General features: G+C 40.8%; 1 protein-coding gene across 3 annotated transcripts in view; it reads left to right on the forward strand.

Moving 5' to 3' along the window:
• The window catches only part of PLCB1 (phospholipase C beta 1), a 735,221-nt gene that overhangs the window by 625,289 nt on the left and 86,614 nt on the right, over positions 1 to 23,318 (forward strand). For all 3 annotated transcript variants that reach the window (XM_078371332.1, XM_035302836.3, XM_035302835.3), the window contains 5 exons: positions 5,188 to 5,368; positions 18,513 to 18,589; positions 18,696 to 18,785; positions 19,873 to 19,930; positions 20,538 to 20,624. In XM_078371332.1, the coding sequence (XP_078227458.1) occupies positions 5,188 to 5,368; positions 18,513 to 18,589; positions 18,696 to 18,785; positions 19,873 to 19,930; positions 20,538 to 20,624 (493 nt within the window). The remainder of the gene's footprint in view (positions 1 to 5,187; positions 5,369 to 18,512; positions 18,590 to 18,695; positions 18,786 to 19,872; positions 19,931 to 20,537; positions 20,625 to 23,318) is intronic.

Consider the following 23,318-nt stretch of genomic DNA (forward strand, 5'->3'; position numbering starts at 1 on the left):
ACGCTAAAGGTATTACCATTTACTTGTAGTTACATAGCCAATTCAGGCAAAGCTTTTCCTAAAACTTCTCTTGAATTTCTGCTTTAGTTATATGTACTGTGAACCTCGAATCTGAGACAGTTAATTTAGGGAGTTTATTTAGAAGGTTTATTTTTCCAAGGTTCAGGACGTGAACTTGTGACACAGCCTCAGGAGGTCCAGACGATGTTGCCCAAGGTGGTCAGAGCGCAATGTATAAAACATTCTAGAGAAACATAAGACATCCCTCAACATATGCAAGAGGAACACTGGTTCTGTCTGGAAAGGCGAGACAATTCCAAGCAAAGGCAGGAAGACTTGGAGCCAGGAAGGGGTTTTCAGGTCGTAGGTAAATCAGGTTGCATTCTTTTGAGTTTCTTTTTTTTTTTTAATTTTTTATTGCATTTTAGGTTTGGGGGTACATGAGCAGAACATGCAAGACAGTTGCGTAGGTACATACATGGCAGTGTGTTTTGCTTCCTTTCTCCCCTTCACCCACATTTGGCATTTCTCCCCAGGCTATCCCTCCCCACCTCCCCCTCCCACTGGCCCTCCCCTTTGCCCCCCAATAGACCCCAGTGTTTAATACTCCCTTCCCTGTGTCCATGTGTTCTCATTTTTCATCACCCGCCTATGAGTGAGAATATGCGGTGTTTCATTTTCTGTTCTTGTGTCAGTTTGCTGAGAATGATGTTCTCCAGATTCATCCATGTCCCTACAAATGACACAAACTCATCATTTCTGATTGCTGCATAATATTCCATGGTGTATATGTGCCACATTTTTCCAATCCAGTCTATTATCAATGGGCATTTGGGTTGATTCCAGGTCTTTGCTATTGTAAACAGTGCTGCAATGAACATTCGTGTACATGTGTCCTTATAGTAGAACGATTTTGGATATACACCCAGTAATGGGATTTCTGGGTCAAATGCAATTTCTATTTCTAAGGCCTTGAGGAATCGCCACACTGTCTTCCACAATGGTTGAACTAATTTACACTCCCACCAACAGTGTAAAAGTGTTCCTGTTTCTCCACATTCTCTCCAGCATCTGTTGTCTCCAGATTTTTTAATGATCGCCATTCTAACTGGCGTGAGATGGTATCTCAATGTGGTTTTGATTTGCATCTCTCTAATGACCAGCGATGACGAGCACTTCTTCATATGATTGTTGGCCTCATATATGTCTTCTTTCGTAAAGTGTCCGTTCATATCCTTTGCCCACTTTTGAGTGGGCTTGTTTGTTTTTTTCCTGTAAATCTGTTTGAGTTCTCTGTAAATTCTGGATATCAGCCCTTTGTCAGATGGGTAAACTCCAAAAATTTTTTCCCATTCTGTTTGTTGCCGATTCACTCTAGTGACTGTTTCTTTTGCCGTGCAGAAGCTGTGGAGTTTCATTAGGTCCCATTTGTCTATTTTGGCTTTTGTTGCCAATGCTTTTGGTGTTTTGTTCATGAAGTCCTTAGCCTCTCCAAAGAGCAGAGGCATGACTTGGAATAGAACAGGAGGCAGGTTGGCCCTAAGCCATTCCCAGATTGACTTTTCCCTTTAGCTTAGTGATTTGGAGGCCCCAAGATTTATTTTTCTTTCACAATACGTATTTGATTATTCACTTTTGTATTTACTTGTAAGTCATATCCTGCAAACTTCCAATAGAATATTGAAGTAACATCGTAGAAGACTTGTATGTAAAAATCCCCTGAAACTAGAAAGAGAAACAGCACACATGCATAGGCTGAGCTTTGCACGAGTTTTCTAGACCTGCTGCCCAATACGGAGCCACTAGCTGCTGGTAGCTCTCGAGTCCTCGAGCTGTTGCTTGTGAGATATGTTATAACTACAAAATCCATACTAGATATCTAAGACTTCACTTTTAAAAAAGAATGTAAAATAGCTAAAATCTATCTGTTGATTTTATTTCAATTGCATGTTGAAATAATATTTTGGATGTATTAAGTTAAATAAGATATATTAAAATTAATTTCACTCATTTTACTTTTTAAAGGGACTACTAAAAGTTTGAACTGACATATATGAAAGAAATCACATATGTAGCTCTCATTCTATTTCTACAGGACAGCACCAACCATTTAATGTCATTTCTGTCCTCGAACACTGAATTTTGTTCTTAGCTTCTGAGAAAAGGACGTACGGGTTTGATAATTCTCCTTATTGGATTAAAGGAAACTTGCTGACTCTTCCAAGAGAGACAGGCATTTTCCTAGTATTAAACTGCCAAAGATTTAATTTCATGGATCTTATACAAGCAACAGAGGAGATAATGCCTTCAACTTTGTTTTTATGGGAGATGCAGAGATGTTGTTCACTTGGTTTTTTCTTGTATTGTCCCTCAAAACAAAACAAAACCCAAAAAATCCCTTAGCACATAGTATCTAAAGATACGTCAGGAGGAGCTTTTCTTCAAGTGGCAAAGCCAGGGGATCTGAGTATGTCTGTCTTTCATCTCCCTTGATATGCAATAAAATCCTGAAAACACCTCAGAAAAATGAATAAATGGGCATTACAGCCATTGAGTTACTCCTCCCTCCCTCCCTTCCTTCCATCCTTCCTTCCTTCCTTCCTGCCTTCTGACAGGGTCTTGCTCTTTTGCTCAGGCTGGAGTGCAGTGGCATGATCACAGCTCACTGCAGTCTTGATCTCCTGGGCTCAGTCAATCCTCCTGCCTCAGCCTCCCAGGTAGCTGCAAATATAGATGCAGGCCACTATGCCCAGCTAATTTTTTTTTTTTTTAGAGATGGGGTCTCACTATGTTGCCCAGGCTGACATCGAACTCCTGGGCTCAAGGGATCTGCCCACCTCAGCCTCCCAAAGTGCTGGGATTATAGGCGTCAGCCACCACCATGCCTGTTCTGTCTCTTTCCCTGTTTCCTACAGATAATAATACAGAGTACAGAATTGAAAGGAATCACAACAATTTCTTACTCAAATATTAATCATCTCCAGTGAGCTTTCTACATAATGTGAAGACAGGTTACTCAAAAATAGTTTTGTTCCACACATGGCATGCAGTCATGCTGTGTTGCTCTTAAGAGCACAGGTGTTGCTCTTCTGCCCTGTAATATTTGACCTTGGGCAAGTTGCAGTACTGCTCCCTCATGCTGTGTCCTTGGCCAATTATCTCACAGAGCCCCGTTTCCTCAAATGTAAACTGGAGATGGGTAGACTGACTTACTAAATTATGAGTGTGCCTAGCACATGATGGGTGGTCAGTAATGAGAGCTGCCTCTGTTGGGGTGGTTGGAACTGATTGAAGAAATGCCTTTATGCTCTGGCTACAATGACTTCCTGCCACATAAGATAATTCAAAGTAACCTGTGTCATGCCAACACTGCAGTGAGGAGCCTTGTAGAATGTTCGTCTTCATTTGGCATTACACATAAATATAGAAAAAGAAACTTGAGAGAATTCTGCATCCCTTATTTGACAAAATCAAATTCTAACACCAGCTTCAACCAACTCCCTTCTCCATGTGATGCCACTGATACTGGCGCAATTCATAGAAAAAGCAACCAGAATTAGTGACAGCTGATTCTAAGAAGCTTTAGCTGGCCCATCGGACCACAAGTGAAAACTATGGAGGCAGAGTCTGATGTGTTGGATGTCTTAGGTGGTGGTTTAGTCTTCCTTCTGGAAGGGATTCCATGTAAATGAAAAGAGCATACCTACTCTTTGTACCCTGTTCCCAATGCTCGGTCTTCCCATCGTTTCCTGCAGGTGATAGTTCAGAGCACAAAATTGGAAAGAATCATACCATAAGTTAATGAGAATTGGTTTAATTTATTTTGATATTCATCCTAACCTTCTAAATATCTGTGATTCTCTAAGAGCAAGGCAGAGAAAGTCATGCTGCTCAGAGGAAGCATTCTAAGTATTTTAGAATGTATTAATGCATCTTTCCCTTCTTGTAAGCATCGTATGGAAAATGCCATTTGGGTAAAGATGTCAATGAAGTTAATGAAGCCTCCAAGTCTTATTTTCATTGTGTGTCTTTGCTGTTAAAATCGTCTTAAGAGGCCGGGCACAGTGGCTCATGCCTGTAATCCCAGCACTTCAGGAGGCCGAGACGGGCAGATCACTTGAGGTCAGGAGTTTGAGACCATGCTGGCCAACATGATGAAACCCCATCTCTACTAAAAATACAAAAATTAGGCAGATGTGGTGGCACATGCCTGTAGTTTCAGCTGCTGAGGAGCCTAAGGCAGGAGAATCACTCAAACCTGGGAGGTGGAAGTTGCAGTGAGCCGAGATTACACCACTGCACTCCAGCTTGGATGACAGAATGAGACTCTGTCTCAAAAAAAAGTATTAAGAAATAGAACTCAGATGTCAGTCAGGAGGGTTATCTGTCCATGGCATCTACATGTGCTCTCCATTTATAATCATCATCCCTGATGCTAAACAGGGCACATCTTTAGCTTCCTCTAACAAAGTCTACTCAGTGCAGTGTCTTCTGAAGTTTTCATATGGGAAAGGTTACTGGGAATGATATTACACTTGTCATATTTTAAAATAATTAAAAAGATTAAAACCTGAAAGTTTATTAGACACTGTTTTTCCCAAAGGGGGATTATTATTCTTACCACTGCCATGCCTAGGGCCCCCAGACTCTTTGCTTTTCTTTCTGCCCCTGCCTCTTTCTAGAGCAACACGAATTCCATTTACCCTCTAGAACTGGAGACACTCTTGCTAAGTGTCCATGGAGTTTCACCCACTTCTCCAAGTGGCTTATGAAAATACGTATTTCCAGAGAACTTTCTTTTTTGTTAGACAGAGTCTCGCTCTATTGCCCGGGCTGGAGGGCAGTGGCCCAATCTCAGTTCACTGCAACCTCCACTTCTCAGATTCAAGTGATTCTTCTGCCTCCACCTCCTGAGTAGCTGGAACTACAGATGCTTGCCACCATACCCAGCTAATTTTTGCATTTCTTTTACTAAAGGCGGGGTTTCTCCATGTTGGCCAGGCTGGTCTTGAACTCCAGACCTCATGATCCGCCCACCTCAGCCTCCCAAAGTGCTGGGATTACAGGCATGAGCTACCACGCCCGGCCAAACAGAGAACTTTCTCTAGGAAGAACTCAGGTGAATAACCTTCCCTCCACCTAGTTATGGCCTGCCTGTCTTGCGAGTCAAGCTCTGTGTCTTTGCAGATCAGAACCCAGCAGCCCTGATCATGGTTCGTCAACAATTGAGCAAGACCTCGCTGCCCTGGATGCTGAAATGACCCAAAAGTTAATTGACTTGAAGGACAAACAGCAGCAGCAGCTGCTTAATCTTCGGCAAGAACAGTATTATAGTGAAAAATACCAGAAGCGAGAACATATTAAACTGGTAAGCCTGAGAAACATGATTTATATTTGTGCAACTTTGGATACTTTTGGATAACTAAAAGGACGTAGGGCGGGTGTGACTGGTACTGACTTGAGAGATTGTTTAGGTGACATGGTGTCCACCACACTAATATTTTTATAATCCCCACCATTTTAGCATCTTTACCAAGCTCCTCTGTCTTCTGCCAATAAGGCTATATTTTATTATTTTTATTTTCACTAACTTGTTTTGAGTTTATAATTGCTTTTGGGAATCTTTGAAATCTCACAAGGAAACGGAAAACACTTAACTCTGTTTAAGAAATTAAGAACATGTTGCAAAAGAATTTTCCCTTTTTTTCTTTCTTTTTTTTTGGTAGCACTGGGCTATGCAAGAACTAAAAAAAATATATACAATCCATTCTCCTATAGTTAAAAAAGTCAGTACCTAAGTGGCCAACATGGAATTTTGGCTACCCAGTTCATAAGGCTCCCTATGAAAGGAAATGCCATCCTCACCATTGATAATCAGTTTTGCTTCCAAAATGTTTTCTCATGAATTGAGACATTCTCTCTATTGTTGATTCCTTGATACATAGTAGGGACACAATAAATATTTGGTGATGGGTAGATTAAATAAAATTAGGAATAAAATATCCTTGAAAACAAGCTTATATCAAAACCGAAAAAATAAGTAAGCTTGATAGAAATTAAGGTAGAGTATCCAGAAGAAATGGGTTTTAAGAGATATTTGTATAAACTGCCTGTTTCTTTGCTGAGGATCTGTGCATATAAGAGAATTCTGAGCTGCTTCAGCTTGTAGGGTTGGAAACCTGCAGATGATTTAGCTGTCACTGTATAATGGGTGATTCGGTGTAATGCTCTTGTTCTAGTACTGATTCCCCAGTGACTATATACAATGAGTACATCAAAATCGCATGAGTTGCTTATTGAAAATCAAATTCTAACTGGGCTAGTTATTCTCAACTTGACCATGCATCAGAATCACCTGGAGAGGTTGTTAAAGTGATGTTTAGGGCCTACCTTAAATTTCCAACAGATCTCTTGTAGGGCTGGTGTTTTCCTATTTCTGGTCCTAAGACCAGACTTCAAGAACTCCTGCCCAATACCTAAACGTGAGGCTCATGATTTGCTTTTCAACAAGCTCCACATGATTTCGAGGGGTTGCCTTGCTTGTGAACAACTGAAATAAGATGGAAGCAGTGAAAGAATGGCTGAGCAAGGGTTGGATCGGGCACAAGGAGGATTGCCTTGACAGACCTGAGAAAGTCAAAGTAATTTTTAATGGGCAATAATGGGCCTAAATGTTGGGGGAACAGCAGGGTGGCTCTGCTTAAGGAGGGTTATAGGCATCAGGTCAGACAGATGGGACTTTTCAGGTAGGAGACAGACCTTTTGGATCTTTCGTCCTCTGTGTTTTCACTGAAAATCAGGTGGGAGCTGTTGGAAGCTTTTGAAGAGAAGACTGATGTGATCTAAAGAAAATTCCACAAGAACCACTCTGGGGCTGTGCTTCCCAGTATATTATGGGAAGTAGTGTCCCAGGAAAGAGCAGTCCCAAAGAACAATTCAGGCCAACAGCAGCCCAAGGGGTTAAGGAGTCCTGGGGTCTCCAGCAGATGACTCAAGTTTACTAACAGGGCAAATGTTGCTTAGAACTCTGAACATCCTGGCCAGGAGCGGTGGCTCATACCTATAATCCCAGAACTTTGGGAGGCCAAGGTGGGTGGATCACCTGAGGTCAAGACCAGCCTGAGAAACATAATGAAATCTTGTCTCTACTAAAAATACAAAAATTAGCCAGGCATGGTGGTGGGCGCCTGTAATCCCAGCTACTCAGGAGGCTGAGGCACAAACCCAGGAGGCAGAAGTTGAGCCAAGATTGCACCATTACACTCCAGCCTGGGTGACATAGCAAGACTCCATCTCAAAAATAAAGGAAGAATTCTGGAAATCGCAATATTAGTTTGTTTTCACACTTCTGATAAAGACATACCTGAGACTGGGCAATTTACAAAAGAAAGAGGTTTAATTGGACTTACAGTTCCACATGGCTAGGGAAGCCTCACAATTATCGTGGAAGGCAAGGAGGAGCCAGTCATGTCTTACATGGATGGCAGCAGGCAAGAAAGATAACTTGTGTAGGGAAATGTCTCTTTTTAAAACCATTAGCTCCATGAGACTTATTTACTATCATGAGAACAGCACAGGAAAGATTTACCCCCATGATTCAGTCACCTCCCTCCATGTTTCTCCCAGAACACATGGGAATTCAAGATGAGATTTGGGTGGGGACACAGCCAAACCATATCACCAACAATAATCTGGAGTTTCCCCAGGGCCCCAAAGGGCAAGACCCATTCCTTGAGGAAAGACACATGGCAATTCAGAAGAGAGGTGGCAGAGTGAGAGGGAAGCCCAGTATTCAGCAGGAGATTCCTGAAAGAGGAATTAAGAGTACAGATGAAAACAGAAGCCAAAACATCCCGAGAAGACCTCTTGGGGAGATTTGAGCTGCAGAAATAGGGTACAGAAATCACAGGAAAGTTGTGCAAAACCTACACATCCCAGGAGCAATGCCTGAGCATGAGGCACTATATGGACTCCCACTGATGAGGGTGTAAAAAGCAGCTCAGGAGCTTTTCTCTTGGAGGAGAAGGCTGGTTGGGAATTGAGGAAAACCAGCTGAGCTTGTAGGTGGGAAAATTGTGCTTGAGGAGCTAGGGAGGTGGTAGAAATCTTACTAGAGGTGGCAACTCCACCATATGCCCTTCCAGTCCCCTATCCCTAAGAAGGAATATGAGTATACATTGTAAAAGTTTTGAAGACTGTTCAGAGGCATAAATACATGCCCAAGCCAGCCTGGCCCTTTCAGGCCAAATGCAAGTCGCCTACTCCAAGTGTTTACCCCTGCACCACTGTGATTATGGATTTGGGTTTCAGATAAAGCCCTAATGCCTGTTACACATGCCTATACTGGCATGAATATCTTGGGATTAGAACCACACAATGTTTATTTTATGGCCATTTGGAAGCATTTACAATTTTCACTACCTGCCTTCAGCTGTGACATGTGTGCCAGAGATCCTACCGGCTCCATTTCTAAGGACCAGAGATTGTTCTGTCAAGAAATCTTTTGATGGAAAGGCATCCAGAAGTGTTAGTTCCATCTTTGCTGGTGGTTCTAAATAATGAACAGGCCTCCCAGGCTAAATTAGACAAACCGAAGTGTAATTTAAAAAGAAGTAAGCCCCAGGTTAAAAGGAGTAGTTGGGTGATGAGGAAAATTAAGCCGACAGTATTTCATCTCCCCAAATTGCTTTGGGGATTAAATGCCAACGTGCTTTGGTTAAGGATTATGCATTTCAAATGCCAGCATCCACAGTTCAAGAAATATAAAGCATGGCATCCATAAACTCCCTGTCAAAAGTTTATTGAAAACTTAATATTTGTACAACATTCTGATAGACATGGGAGATGAAAGTGAATAAAACACTGTCACCACACACTCAGGGGATACATATAATAAACACTTCTAAGAAATGAAATAATAAAGGCAGAAAAAATGGATATGAAAGCTCATATTTGCCTAAGACTATCAATTTATAAGCACCTAGAGGATATTTCTGAGGTAATTGTTCATATCATCATAGGAGATGTAAAATGCACACCAGCTCTGTAGACTCACTTCTGTCCAAAAAAAAAAAAAAGAATCTGTGTCCCTAGAGCTCCACCTCTAAATAACTCTACAATCTGGTTACTCAAAGTGTGGGCCATGAATCACCTAGGAGTGTGTTAGACATGCACAGTCTCAGGTCCCAACACAGACCTGCTAAATCACGATTTGCATTTTAATAGGATTCCCAGGCGACTTGTTACATGGTCAAGTTAAAGAAGCACAGTTTTAGAGTGTGTATCTTTGCTCCAAATGCATTTTAGAGTAAGCCTAAAATTTATTTTACTTGAAATGAGAAATACAGTGAGCTCTTTACAGGTTGGTCATCAAGTTGAGTGTATTATCTACCGGTGACAAAGTCATAGTTCCAGTGGAAATCACTCCTGTGGTTCCCTCCCTACATTCACAGTAGAAGGTACTGGTTTCTTTAGTTAGAAGTGAGTGAAAATAAAGATGGAAGTTCCTCCACCCCATTCAAATGCTTGTGCTCCATGATATCTCTCCATGAACAGCTTGGGGGTCTGTAAACCCCAGGTAAAGGACTCTGGCTCCAGAGAAGAACTACAGAGTCAGGGAATCTGTTCTAATTCTTTTATCTGTTTTTCATCAGCTGCCACCAGTTAAACCTGTGTTTTGTCTGTGCCATTAGGATTAGGTTTTAATTTTAAAAGTGACTTTGGTAAGGATGAAAATTCTTAGGGGTTCACCTGAGGGTCCCCAATAACTCTGGGTATTCAGTTCTAGCAACACATTCATCTAAACACCCACAGCCCAGTGGGCAGGGATTTTGTGGTAGTGTTAATGAGTTTTTGCTTCTCAGTCACAGATGTGCTTGACCCTCCATTTGGTTTTCTTTCTTATTCCTCCTTTTTAGTGGCTTCACAAAGAGATTTCCTCATTTCTTTCACAGTCACCATATGTGTTATCCTCTGCAGAGCCTTGCTTTTCTTCACGTTGCTTTGCCTCCTGTCTTTTGTCTCCTTTCCTTCATCTCCCACAGGTTCCAATCCCATGCATTTACCTCTTTCTTCACATCAACCTTAATGGCTCATTAAGGTTGTCTCCTCTCTGTCCCACCAGCAATCATTCCAGACCCCCAAACCAACGTTAGTACCATCAAACTGAGTTCAGTCCCATGAAGGTAAAAAGTTGTGTTTCAGACTGAAAGTTCTGGACAGATACTGATCAGCTATTAATGCACTGGCCCATTCAGATGTGAATGGCATTGAGTGGGAGTCTAGGGTGATATGTCCTCATTTCAGGCCACTGCTTCTCCACCGAGTCACTGCACGTGACCACCTGAATGTCAGTTTTCTCACCTGTCCAATGAAGATAAAAATATCTCTCACCCCATGGAACTGTAAGAAGGAATAACAAGATAATGTCCATATGTTTTTAATGAAAGTCTTTTTCCATATAGTACCTGAATTGACAATGAAATGTATATGAACCTCAAATACAACTATGCATTAAATCTTTTATATCCTGCTACAGCTTGAGGGAGCTCATTGTCTCTCTCTGAATGATCTACCAGCACCATGTGCTCTCCCAGCTATCTGGGAGCTACACTTGAATGTTCTCCTTTCTGTGGTTGCCTAGGTGAAGTATGTGTGCCAGGAGTAATTGCAGTGTCGGAAGTATTTCTACTATCAGTTATGGCAGTGCTATCTGTCTTCCTCCAATATTCTGACTTTAACACAGGGTCGTTTTTAAAACAATAAATGATTCAGCTTTCCCCCAAAATGTTGTATTTCCTGCTAAACAGGAAATTACAAATAAGCAAAAGACTTTACTAGTAAAATAAGAAATAAAAAAATTAACATTTTTGTCAATTTTCCTGATTATTACCCTAATGGGGTACACACACACACACACACACACACACACACACACACTCACACACAGATCCAAATCCATATAGTTTTCAATTTGCTTCTTTTACTTAGCATTATGTCATGGTTATTTTTCATGTCATACTTTTTAATGCTTTTTCATGGCTTCATATTATTTTATTGTATGAATATAGCTGAATTTATTTATCTGGTTCCCTACTCAAGGTGGTGTATTAGTCCATTTTCACAATACTGATAAAGACATAACCAAGACTGGGCAATTTGTAAAAGAAAGAGGTTTAATTGAACTCACAGTTTCATGTGGCTGGGGAGGCCTCACAATCCCAGTGGAAAGCAAGGAGCATGTCACATCTTTCCTGGATGGTGGCAGGCAAAGAGAATGGTGTGCAGGGAATCTCCCCCTTATAATTCTGTCAGATCTTGTGAAACTTATTCGCTATCTTGAGAACAACATGCAAAAGACCTACCTCTATAATTCAATCATCTCCCACCAGGTCGCTCCCACAACACATGGGAATTATGGGAGCTACAAGATGAGATTTGGGTGGGGACACAAACCGTATCGGGTGGCAACTCTACATTGAATAGAAGTCTTGGTCAGACTTTCACATTCATTTTTTCTTTGCAAGGAAAAAAAATTACAAAGATTATTAAAACATTGAGACTCAAGCAGCTATTTTAATATCATTTCTATGTAGCTATAGACATTTTAAAAATTATTTTAAAGGCATGAAAGAATATCTCATAGAATGATCAAGATGCTTGCACTCTTTGTCTAAGACTTTCTCCTTCTGGAAAGAGAAGGGAGCTAGAAGAGATCATGGCTCTGGGTGGACAGGGCTCTCTCTGCTCACAGAGAAAGGTTGGACCATCAATATTAGCATAGTACTGACACATAGCAGGTAAATATTATTTGAATGAGTGGTCAGGACACACTTCCATATAAACAACTTCCATGTTTTTGCTTTTGTTTTTGTTTTTTTAGAGACCAAGTCTAGCTTTGTTGCCTAGGCTGGAGTGCAGTGGTACAAACATAGCTCACTGCAGCCTCCATCTCCTGGGCTCTAGTGGTCCTCCTACCTTAGCCTCTCAAGTAGCTGGAACCACAGGCATGCATCACCATGCCCAGCTAATTTTCTGTATTTTTTAAGAGGCAGGTCTTACTATGTTGCCAAGGTTGGTCTCAAACATCTGGCTTCAAGTGATCCTCCTGCCTCTACCTGGTTTTTAAATTGTCCATGATGTGTTTGCTGTGTAGGTTACTTAGTTCAGATGTTTAGTAAATTGATTTCTTGTAGAAGAAAAACAATGTATAGCAAAAATCCAGAGTAGATACTTTGACTAACGGAAAAGAAGGAGGCATCTTTAGATATTAGTGGAAGGGAAAGGAGATGCGTTGCGCCTGAAGTGTGGATATTCTAGACTTGGCTTTTGGCCTATGTTCCAAAATTATCCTTCTTAGAAGAGACTCCAAACATACCAATTTCTGTCCACATATTTCTTATCCCTTTTGAGTTACAATCAAATAATTATTCTCTTCCATGGAAACCATTTTCTCACCCTCACATGACTAAAGCAAGTGAAATTTAGCAGAGTTGAGAAGCAGCATGAAGTTTTACTTCCCAGAGCCTTTTCTTTAACTCCTTAAAAGGTTTGGAACGTTGAGCTGGGAGAGTTATGAGTGGCAAACAAACCAGTAGAGGAATTGAGATGTGTCTGTTCCTTTGGGACAGAAAAAAAAAAATTATTCCAAAAGTCAAAATTAAATGTTGTTTGCTACTATTCAGTTTACCACATACCCTCTTGATTTATTTCCTAGGAAGTTCAAGTGAATCTTTGCTTCTTCTCTACCTTTAATGTCACTTTACTTTCAGTGAGTTTTGTGACTAATACGTGATTGAATGATTGTTTGAGCAGAGCCAGCCTGCTAATAAATACACCAAAAGTTGGTATACGTTGCCCTTAGGTTAGTCAAAAAGCATTTCAATTATTATATGAAAAAAATCACTCTTCTGGGTCTTATTGTCACATCTCATGCAGTAAGAACTCTGAGCCCCAAATACAGAAGTTTATCTTGTATAGAGATTAAGCAAAGAAATTGTTTTATTTCCGTTTTAGTTAGTTTGTTTTTATTTTGTCTGGATTCTTTTGATTGCAAGCCACAGAATTCCAGGCTGGACTAACTTAGGCCAGAAGGGTATATACTAGCAAAGTACACAGGGTATATCACACAAGGAAGGGGACTGTCCAAACTCTGCCCCTGCTTTCCTCTGCATATTCATGTTATTCTTTTCCAAAGCAGTAGACAGGCTTCCCCTTGATAGAAAATACAGGTACTGATCCCTTCTGAGTTTTATTTCTCCATTGACATGTAAAAAACAATCTTGGGGAAAACCTTGTTTGGGTCCTGTGATGACCAAGCCTGCAACCAGAAGTCAGAGGATGACTGACCCAACTTGGATTCATGCCCTCCCTGGACGAATTACTTTGGACAAGGGAAGAGGGGTAAAAAAATTTAGCAGCTCCCAAGGGAAGCATATGAGAGAGGTTATTCTCAGAAAGCAGAGGAAGTTCCTCCTGAAGAAGTAGTATTGGATAGAGAAAACTACAGCTGTACTCCAAATCCTCTTTTTGTAGCATGAAATAAGATAAATTATTGATGCACATATAAAATCCCATTGCCAGTTTAATGTAGTAGCATACTATTTAATATTGACAAAATCATAATGTTAATTATTCTATCTCCTGGAGCTTCAGTAGACAAAGTTTAAATAAATATAGTAAATGCCGTATGGGCAGCATTACAGTAAGAGTGACTGTCTTCTAAAAAATAGCTCAGGTCAGACTCAGTGACTCACACCTGTAATCCCAGACTTTGGGAGGCTGAGGCAGGCGGATGGCCTGAGGTCAGGAGTTCGAGACCAGCCTGGGCAACATGGTGAAACCCCGTCTCTACTAAGAATACAAAACTTAGCTGGACATGGTGGCACATGCCTGTAATCCCAGCTATTCAGGAGGCTGAGGCATGAGAATTGCTTGAACCCAGGAAGCAGAGGTTGCAGTGAGCTAAGATTGCACCATTGCACTGCAGCCTGGACAATAGAGTGATACTCTTTCTCAAAAAAAAAAAGCTGAGATGGACAGAGGTGAGGCTGTGTAGTAAGCCAGTAGGGGGAGATGAAGGTAAGCACAGTAAAATGATATTTACATATTTTACATATTAAACACAGAGATGTCCTTGTAAAACACACACTCTTTGGGATTCTAGGGAAGCACCATTTTCATTTAGTTGCATGCAAAAGCCTCATTTTAAAAAATACACCTGGATTTCACATTAAGATGCTTTTTCCTAAAGGAACAAAACTTAGCTTGTTAAGCACCAAACCTATATATTTGTAAAGGTATTTTCAGTAAGGCAGCCTGTGGCTTGAATGTGAGCTTTCATAGCTATCGCTGAGGTTGAATTCAGTGTAGTTTTAAAACCTAAAAGATGGCCAGGCGCGGTAGCTCAAGCCTGTAATCCCAGCACTTTGGGAGGCCGAGACGGGTGGATCACGAGGTCGAGAGATCGAGACCATCCTGGTCAACATGGTGAAACCCCATCTGTACTAAAGATACAAAAAATTAGCTGGGCATGGTGGTGCGTGCCTGTAATCCCAGCTACTCAGGAGGCTGAGGCAGGAGAATTGCCTGAACCCAGGAGGCGGAGGTTGCGGTGAGCCGAGATCGCGCCATTGCACTCCAGCCTGGGTAACAAGAGTGAAACTCCATCTCAAAAAAAAAAAAAAAAACCTAAAAGATGTAACTCACAATCATTTCTTCAGTGCCTATTTTCTATAGATCCTGGGATTCTAAACATTTATTGAGAATGAAAGGTTGAAATGGTAACATCCTTTGTGGGAGCAATAATAAGGTATTTACATACAACAGGTATGTCTGTAAATGATACCTTATAGGGAAAGCCGATTAGGGAGCAAGACGTAGAGTTATCTGGGCAATCAAAGGGGAGAATCACCTAAGGCTGGCTTAGAAAGGCAAGGGGCAGAGAGAAGTTGAAAAGGGCCGAGAGAGGTTGAAATGGTTTTTTCCACATTGTCTCCATCTTCCACAACCACCTACACAATGTTTCTCAAACTCTAACATGCTCTCAGATATCCTGGGAATTTTTTTGAACCTGTAGATTCTGACTTAGTTGATCTGGGGTAGGGCCTGAGAACTTACATTTCTCTAATCTGTTCCCTGGTGATGCTCATGCCACTGGTCCACGGACCACACTTTGAGTAGCAAGATCTAGAAAGCCAGGTCATCAGCTCAGAGTTTCTGGAACAGTGCCTGCTATTTAGTAGGTGCTTAGTAAATAATCATTGCATCCTGGCTGAATCTAATAGTTTAGATAAGTGTGTGTTCTGGGACCACCGGAGGTGGGAACTAGTTCTGCAAGGGTAGTTGTACGAGTAAATGCAGGGGGTGGGAGGTGTGCCAAGAGGGAGGCAAGCAGACCCAGAAGATGGGGACCTTCTGGGGAGCCTGGAGGGAGTGTGGTGCTGACAGTGGTGTGGAGCCTGACACCAAACCAACCTACAAGTCAGAATTGAGTGGGCAGAAGGGCTGTGAATTCTCAAGCTTAGCCTCATCCTTGACCGGATGCCGATGTTGCCGAGGATGAGGGCAGTAGGTGGAAGGAAAACAGTAAATATGAGCAGATGCTGGCATGATCAAGAACATATTCTGAAGTCAGGTGAATGATAGAGATGAGAACGTGGAAACAGAAATATAATTTTTATTTAATTCAAAAGAGTTGCTGGGAGACTTAGCAGTGGCTTGCAGAATGAGGGCGGGTCCACCAAGACACCCGCCGACTTCAAGTCTGGCACAAGGCATCCAGATCACCTGGGGAGATTTTGAGAATATTGATTCCCGGTTCCTACCCCTAGACATTTGAAGTCCATAGGTCCTGGAATCTGTATTTTTAAGAAGTTCCACCAAGTGGTACTGATGATGCAGCCAAGGTGGGAGATCCCTGGATAACCCTCAGTAACTCCTTCAAGTGAATGGAAGAGGAGAAAGGCCCTCTAGGGAAGGGAAGGTGCTGGTGAGAGGACACTTTCAGCTAGATAGAGGCTTCACAGGAGACCCCAAGCAAATGGCCAGAGTCTTTGCACATTCAAATTTTACATCGAGACAGTTTGATAAATGGCATGACTACAAAGTAATGCCTCATGATTTGTTTAATTGTGATAATCATGATTAGGCAATCCCTTTTAGATGATCAAATAAGCTTTCTGCTGACCGAAGCCCTAGTTAATATTTGTTCAGATTTAATCTACTTCACAGATGAATGCATCCAATTTCATGTTAATTTTAAATGAATGTGGATTCCGTATTGCAATTCTCCTACAAGCCATGGAACCTTATTTGTCTGGGTTTTTACCCAGCTCAGCCACTTACCAGCTCTGGGGCCCTGAGCCCAGAACTTGAGCCAAGTGTGTCTGCATGTTCATATGCAAAACAAAAATAATAACACCAACTGAATAGGGCAACTCTCAGAATTAAGTAAATACATGTGAATCTATTGATTGATTGATCTGAGATGGAGTTTTGCTCTTGTAGCCCAGAGCGTGCCCAGAGTTGCTGGAGTGCAATGGTGCGATCTCAGCTCACTGTGACCTTTGCCTTCTGGGTTCAAGCAATTCTCCTGCCTCAGCCTCCTGAGTAGCTGGGATTACAGGCACCCACCACCATGCCTGGCTAATTTTTTTATATTTTTAGTAGAACCTGTTGGCCAGGCTGGTCTCAAGCTCCTGACTTCAGGCGATCCACCTGCCTTGGCATCCCTAAGTGCTGGGATTACAGGCACATGTGAATCTTTTAAAACTATGCCTGGCATATAGAAATTATCAATGGAAATGTTGTAGGAGCCTCTCCTTAGTTCAGGTAAAGTCAGGGTCCTTGTCACATGGCCACAAAGAAGGAGGCTTGCAAACAATTTGAAGGGTGTGGAGGACAGGGTTTTATTGTGTGAAAAGGAAAAGAGGGAAACAGGGACTCTCTGCAAGGCCAGAGTCCCTGCTAGTGTGCTTCCCACCTCAGAGATCGAATTCCAGGTTCCACCCAGGAAGAGGAGGGGCCAGGCTCCTCCCTGCTGCAGACGGGGTGAACTTCTGTGGTTCCACCCTAGTGTGCCTTTCTCCCAGTGAGCAGGACAGTTGGAGTTTTTCCGGGGACCCCCTTATACTTGGCTGTCTCAAGAGTTTGTGGTATTATGATTTGTCTTGTCCCTATTACAGCTACCACTTATATAAGACTAGTCAACTCAGCTTGCCTTGTATATTTTGGGGAAAGAGAATCTCCATCTATGGGAAGATCAGTGGGGCCTTTCAGAGGTTGTCCACACCTTCAATTTGGTGCTCCAGTAAGAAAGGTTGAGTCCAGTTGCTACAGCCAACTGAAAACCTTGCCGAAGGTTCTTCAAGTTCCTCATGTGAAAAAAAGGAAAAGATTGGCAGTCAGAAGTACCTTTATGTAATTGATTGACAAAACACTTATTGGGCATCAGGTGAATATACAAAAACACCATTGATGCCCCCTTGAGGCTTGCTTTGGTAATACAGGTAAGACAATAAACACTTGTGTTCACAGTGATGTAGTGACAGACAGTTCAATGACAGCACAAAGAGAATTTCTGATGTTCTTTACATCTACTGGCCATTACCCAAGCAAGAACATAAATGTCAGCTTCTAAGATGGGTAACTCATGTCAGCCTCATAGCAATTCAACAATGAATGATAGTTGTGAGCCAAGAATTATAATTCACTGTTGATTATAACTTAATTTGTGTCATACGTATTTTTATTTTGAGTTCACAGTACCTCCAAGATATAAAGGCAGTGATAATCCCATTTACAACTGAGAAAATGTAGGTTCTGAAAATGTAGCGTTTTGCCCCAAATTTCACTTTTAATAAGTCATAGAGTAGAGATTGGAACCAGGTTCTACACTGTAAGTTGTCTTCTCACTGAGCTGGGCTATAGTAACTGCCACAACAATCTAATGAATTCTGTTTAATTAAAGATAATAAGAAGAATTTCAGGCTGGGCGCAGTGGCTCAAGCCTGTAATCCCAGCACTTTGGGAGGCCGAGGTGGGTGGATCACGAGGTCAAGAGATCGAAACCATCCTGGTCAACATGGTGAAACCCCATCTCTACTAAAAATAGAAAAAAATTAGCTTACTCTGTATCTAAAAGGCCACCTGGCATGGTGGCGCATGCCTGTAATCCCAGCTACTCGGGAGGCTGAGGCAGGAGAATTGCCTGAACCCAGGAGACGGAGGTTGCAGTGAGCCGAGATCGCGCCATTGCACTCCAGCCTGGGTAACAAGAGCGAAACTCCATCTCAAAAAAAAAGAAAAATAATTTTGTATTAAAACTCATAAGCCTAGATAACATGATGGTTCTAAAGTGTCCTCATTGCCAATATTAGATGTCGGGCAACTTTAACTATTGTGAAACATCCATCACAGATATGTTAACTGTAGATTCTGTTGTTTGAGGGAGGGGGGGAGGAAGCTCTGTTTGCGACCATTTGAAATAGCAAACTGGCATTTTCTTTTTCCAGCTTATTCAAAAGTTGACGGATGTTGCAGAAGAGTGTCAGAACAATCAGTTAAAGAAGCTCAAAGAAATCTGTGAGAAGTAAGCCTTCATTCCCATTACAATTGACATGTGCATCTAAATGTATTCAACACAAATTCCCATCTGATTTGCCTCTTTTTTTCTTTTACTTCCATTGTGACTTCAGAGAAAAGAAAGAATTAAAGAAGAAAATGGATAAAAAGAGGCAAGAGAAGATAACAGAAGCTAAATCCAAAGACAAAAGTCAGATGGAAGAGTAAGTCAAGTGCCCCCTCTTTCCAACAGTTTACCTGGGAATTCTGTACATCAGAGTCACAGGTTCTTAACCAGTTAAAGACCCCTCCTTGAAGTTTCTCCTCTAGTCAGCCTTCAAAAGATTCCTTTGGTAAGATTTTTAACAGGGAAGACTCAAACAAAGAGTAGTTGGGCACACCTCAGGCCTTTTAGATAAAGAGTAAGCAAAAAGCTTCCCTCAGGGAAAGGCTAAATCCTCACTTCCTACATATAACCTTCCTGGCATTTAGTGAAAACAGAGCCAGTGCCTTGGGAGGAACCTGACTTTTGTCCTGAGACTGGCAGATTATACCTTTCTTACAACAGTGATAAGAACTTTTTGGCTCACACTTGTAGTCTCAGCACTTTGAAAGGTGTAGGTGGGAGGATTGCTTGAGGCCAGGAGTTCAAGAGGGGCCTGGGCAACATGACAAGACTTTGTCTCTACTAAAAAAAAATTTAATTGGCTGGATGCAGTGGCTCACGCCTGTATTCCCAGCACTTGGGGAGTCTGAGGCAGGCAGATCACCTGAGGTCAAGAGTTTGAGACCAGCCTGACCAACATGGAGAAACCCTGTCTCTGCTAAAAATGTGAAATTAGCCAGGGGTGGTGGCGCATGACTGTAATCCCAGCTACTCAGGAGGCTGAAACAGGAGAATCACTTGAACCCAGGAGGCAGAGGAGGCAGAGCCGAGATCATGCCACTGTACTCCAGCCTAGGTGACAGAGTGAGACTCTGTCTCAAACAATAAACAATCAAAAAAAAATTTTTTTTAATTAAAATTAGCTAGGTGTGGTGGCACACACCAGTATTCCTAACCACTCAGAAGGCTGAGGCTGGAGGATGGCTTCAGCTGGGGAGGTCAAGGGTTCAGTGAGCCATGATGGTACCACTGCGCTCTACCCTGGGCAACAGAGCGAGACCCTGTCTCAAATAAATACATAAATAAAAATAAGGAAAAAAAAAAGAATGTTGAGAGTTCTGTAACCTTTCATCCATAAGTCTGAGATTCCCCTTTGTCGATTTTGGATGAGTTGGTATAATGATGTATTCATCATTTGCTTTCAGGGAGAAGACAGAGATGATTCGGTCATACATCCAGGAAGTGGTGCAGTACATCAAGAGGGTATGTGGACTCATCACGCTCTCTCCTTTGCAAACCATCTGTGCACATTTGGTGAGCTCAGTGTGAGCTTCTGGAAGGAAATGTCATGCCTTGTCATGTCTTTTTATCTCTAGCACCTGCTAGTCATAGAGCTGCTTCACGGGGTGGGCACTCCTTAATCAACATTTTCTGCAAGTCGAATTGCAAACTGCTATGTAAAAGGGTTCATCTAAAAATAGACAGTCAAGGGTCATTTCCAAAGTCAAGAGCCCAGAAACATCTTGTAAATGAGAGTTTTCCCGAAAGAACCTTTGTCATCAATGATAGAGATGATGGCAACCTCCAAAGACTGTCCTTTTTTTTTGTAATTTGATGTCATAGAAATGTTCACATATTTATAAAAATGAAAGAACAGTCCAGTCCATTGATCACTACCTCCCACCCTATGTTTCTGTCACCAGCTTCAACACTTACTATAGTCTCCTATACTTGTAAGTGTAGTTCTTGATCAAGAGATCAAATAATCACATGTAACCCGCAGATCTGTAGAACTTTCAATATTTTCCGAAAATGTGCACTTTTAATTTAGATGTTTAGAAAATGATGTTCCTTGTAACTTTTCTTATAGTTAGAAGAGGCGCAAAGCAAACGGCAAGAAAAACTCGTAGAGAAACACAAGGAGATACGTCAGCAGATCCTGGATGAAAAGCCCAAGGTAAACGGAACTGAATCATAATAAAGATTATTCTATTTGGTTTCCATTTAGTAAGAATAAAACCTTCCGGGTTCATGTAAGTACCTTGCACACAGTCTCAGATCAGTTCTTGCATACGAAACTCATGTATCTTTCTCAATGAAGGTAAAAATATAGCAATATTCAGTGAGCATTTATCACCACCTAGTAAGCTTTTAAAAACTGCAAATGTACAGAACCCACCTCCAGAGATTTGGCTTTGATTAGTCTGGGTTGTGGCTCAGGCAAAGGTATTTTTATAGTACCTTTTCCCTTGGAGAATCAGAGGTAAACCTTCAGTTTGGTTACTGCTAAGTAAACTTCAGTTCTGAATAGCTGATTAAATGTTGTAATGCCACCCTCTGTCCAGCAGAGGATGCCCTGCACCAAAATCACTCTGGTTTTTATCCAGCAAAATAGTCTTACAAACCAGAGAAAAGCAAATCTTTTGTTCCCCATAGTAACAGTTGATGGCTCTGCTTCAAAATTATCTTATGTTCATTGTTTGGTTAAAATTACTTGTTTTATGAATATTAACTTTGAGTGAACTGAATATCTTTAAATCAAATACTTTCGGGTTAGCAAATAGCATCTCAATTTTAGAACATTCCTTCCATTTTGATTCATCACTGAATATTTTTCTGTTTGTGGAAATTGTGTTATTCAATTTTCTTGCCCTTCTATTTTGAGTTTAAAATATCTACTTTAAAAAGTGCTGCCATTCTACACCAGTATTTCTTGATTCCTCAAATTTCTAAAGTTTTATTTAATTGTATGTTTCATTCACCAATTTGCTTCTTATAGATTTCTTGTGGACAATTCTAAACATATTTTCATGGTTATTTCTGCTCTTCTGCTTTCATATTTATTGTATATTTATTTAGCATTTTTAATTTCTAAGTTTTTAGGGTTGGCAATATAGATTCTCAAGCAAGAATTAATAATTACTTAAATACAGTGCTAATTCTTAGTTTCTCCTATAAACATGTAGTGTAGATCTTCTCAGTCATCCACATAGGTTAATTATGCACTAATAAAGTAGAATAAAGTTTAACATAATTTCAGAAATTACTATACTTTCAAATCAGGATTGATATTAAAATGCTCAGATATTTGCAGCAAAAGATCCAGTTTGACTGAAATTTAAGAAATAACTTAAAAAGAATCAGTCCCAGGTGATATATTCATATACATACATTTTCAATCTATGCAGTCTCGATTTAAATTTGTTATTACTTTGTACATTGACATAATAGAATTTGCTTTTGGTTGATGGCTCAGCTAGTTTTTGTATTTTAAAAACATTTATCTTAGAGAATAGGTTTCTTTCAGAGTTTTATTTTGCTTTTTTTTCATGTGTGTGTTTTGGGTCAAAAGTGTTAACTATTTTACTTACAGGTAAAATGTGAGTGTAAAATCATGAATGTGTTTAAATTACACAACTGTCAGTACAAATAACCCATATATACAAAGATTTTCATGTTACTGCTCTAGGTCATCATGATTAAAATCAACCTCAGTAAATGTGAAAGCACCCTTAAACTTCTCTGGATATAACTGGACATGAAAAGAACTAATAACTTTTGGCCAATTGATTAGCAGTCAGGGTGCACTCAGCTGCAATTTTACAATAAACCCAATTGAAACTGGCTTCAACAGTTACAGTATTTAGTAAGTCAGGTTACTGCAAATTCAGAGGTACCATAGTTCTAGCAATGATTAATTTCTTGGCTTAACAATTTCATCTCCAGGTATTTTTATAATTTCCACTGTTGTTGCCTTCCAGCCCCAGGCTATAAACTCACGGTCATGAGATAGCTGCCCTAGCTCCACGCATCATAACCTTACACAAAACCACTCAAAGGCCATAGAGCAAATGTCTTCATTTTGTAACCCTTTCTGGGATTGAGAAAAACCTTCCTACATTTCCCCCAGCTGGTGTTTCCTCGTTGGCTACATGCCTCATATTCTCATTTTTAAACCAATCATGGACAATAGGGAGTAAATTTCATGATTGGTTTAGAGTAATTAAGATTCATTCCCAAGACTAGAGAGAATTCAATTTCTCTTCAAGTCCGTGGTCATCGGGTACCTGAACAAAATTGATAGTTTATCATCAAAGAAACAGAGGGGAAATGGCAATTGGGTGGACATGTATCATACAGTGTGTGTTACAGCCATGTTGATAACAATTTTTTATTCCTTTTTCGCCCCTTGGAAAGAGATCTGCAGTATTTCTATGACTTTTTAGTAGATCTGTTGTCTCCATTTTTTATGGTAAATAGGTACCATGATGAATTCCTCTGTAATTTTCATCCATGAGGTTGTTCTGTGACCATCTTCTCATGTCTGGATTTGAAGGTTGCCCTTGAAGAGTGTTGGTTTCATGTCAAACCAAAGCATTTCTTGAGGGTCTTTCTTCCTGACTAAAAAACGTTGTACCTTAGAGCTGAGACTTTACTGATAAAAAAAAATAAATCATGAGTGTTGACATGGTAAGACATAGTGGTTAATAAAGAGAAATTACAATGATAAAAGGAGCAATAATAGACAGTAGAGTGAAACGACAAAATCAAATGTGAGGCATGTGAAGAAAGAACAAAGCACAGGGCAGCAAAGTAGGTTTAATAAATGGGTGGTGAGGAAAGGCCAGCAAGCATAGCTGTCGCTCATGCT

Source organism: Callithrix jacchus, chromosome 5 (genome assembly GCF_049354715.1).
Source record: "Callithrix jacchus isolate 240 chromosome 5, calJac240_pri, whole genome shotgun sequence".
In the NCBI taxonomy this organism is placed as follows: domain Eukaryota; kingdom Metazoa; phylum Chordata; class Mammalia; order Primates; family Cebidae; genus Callithrix; species Callithrix jacchus.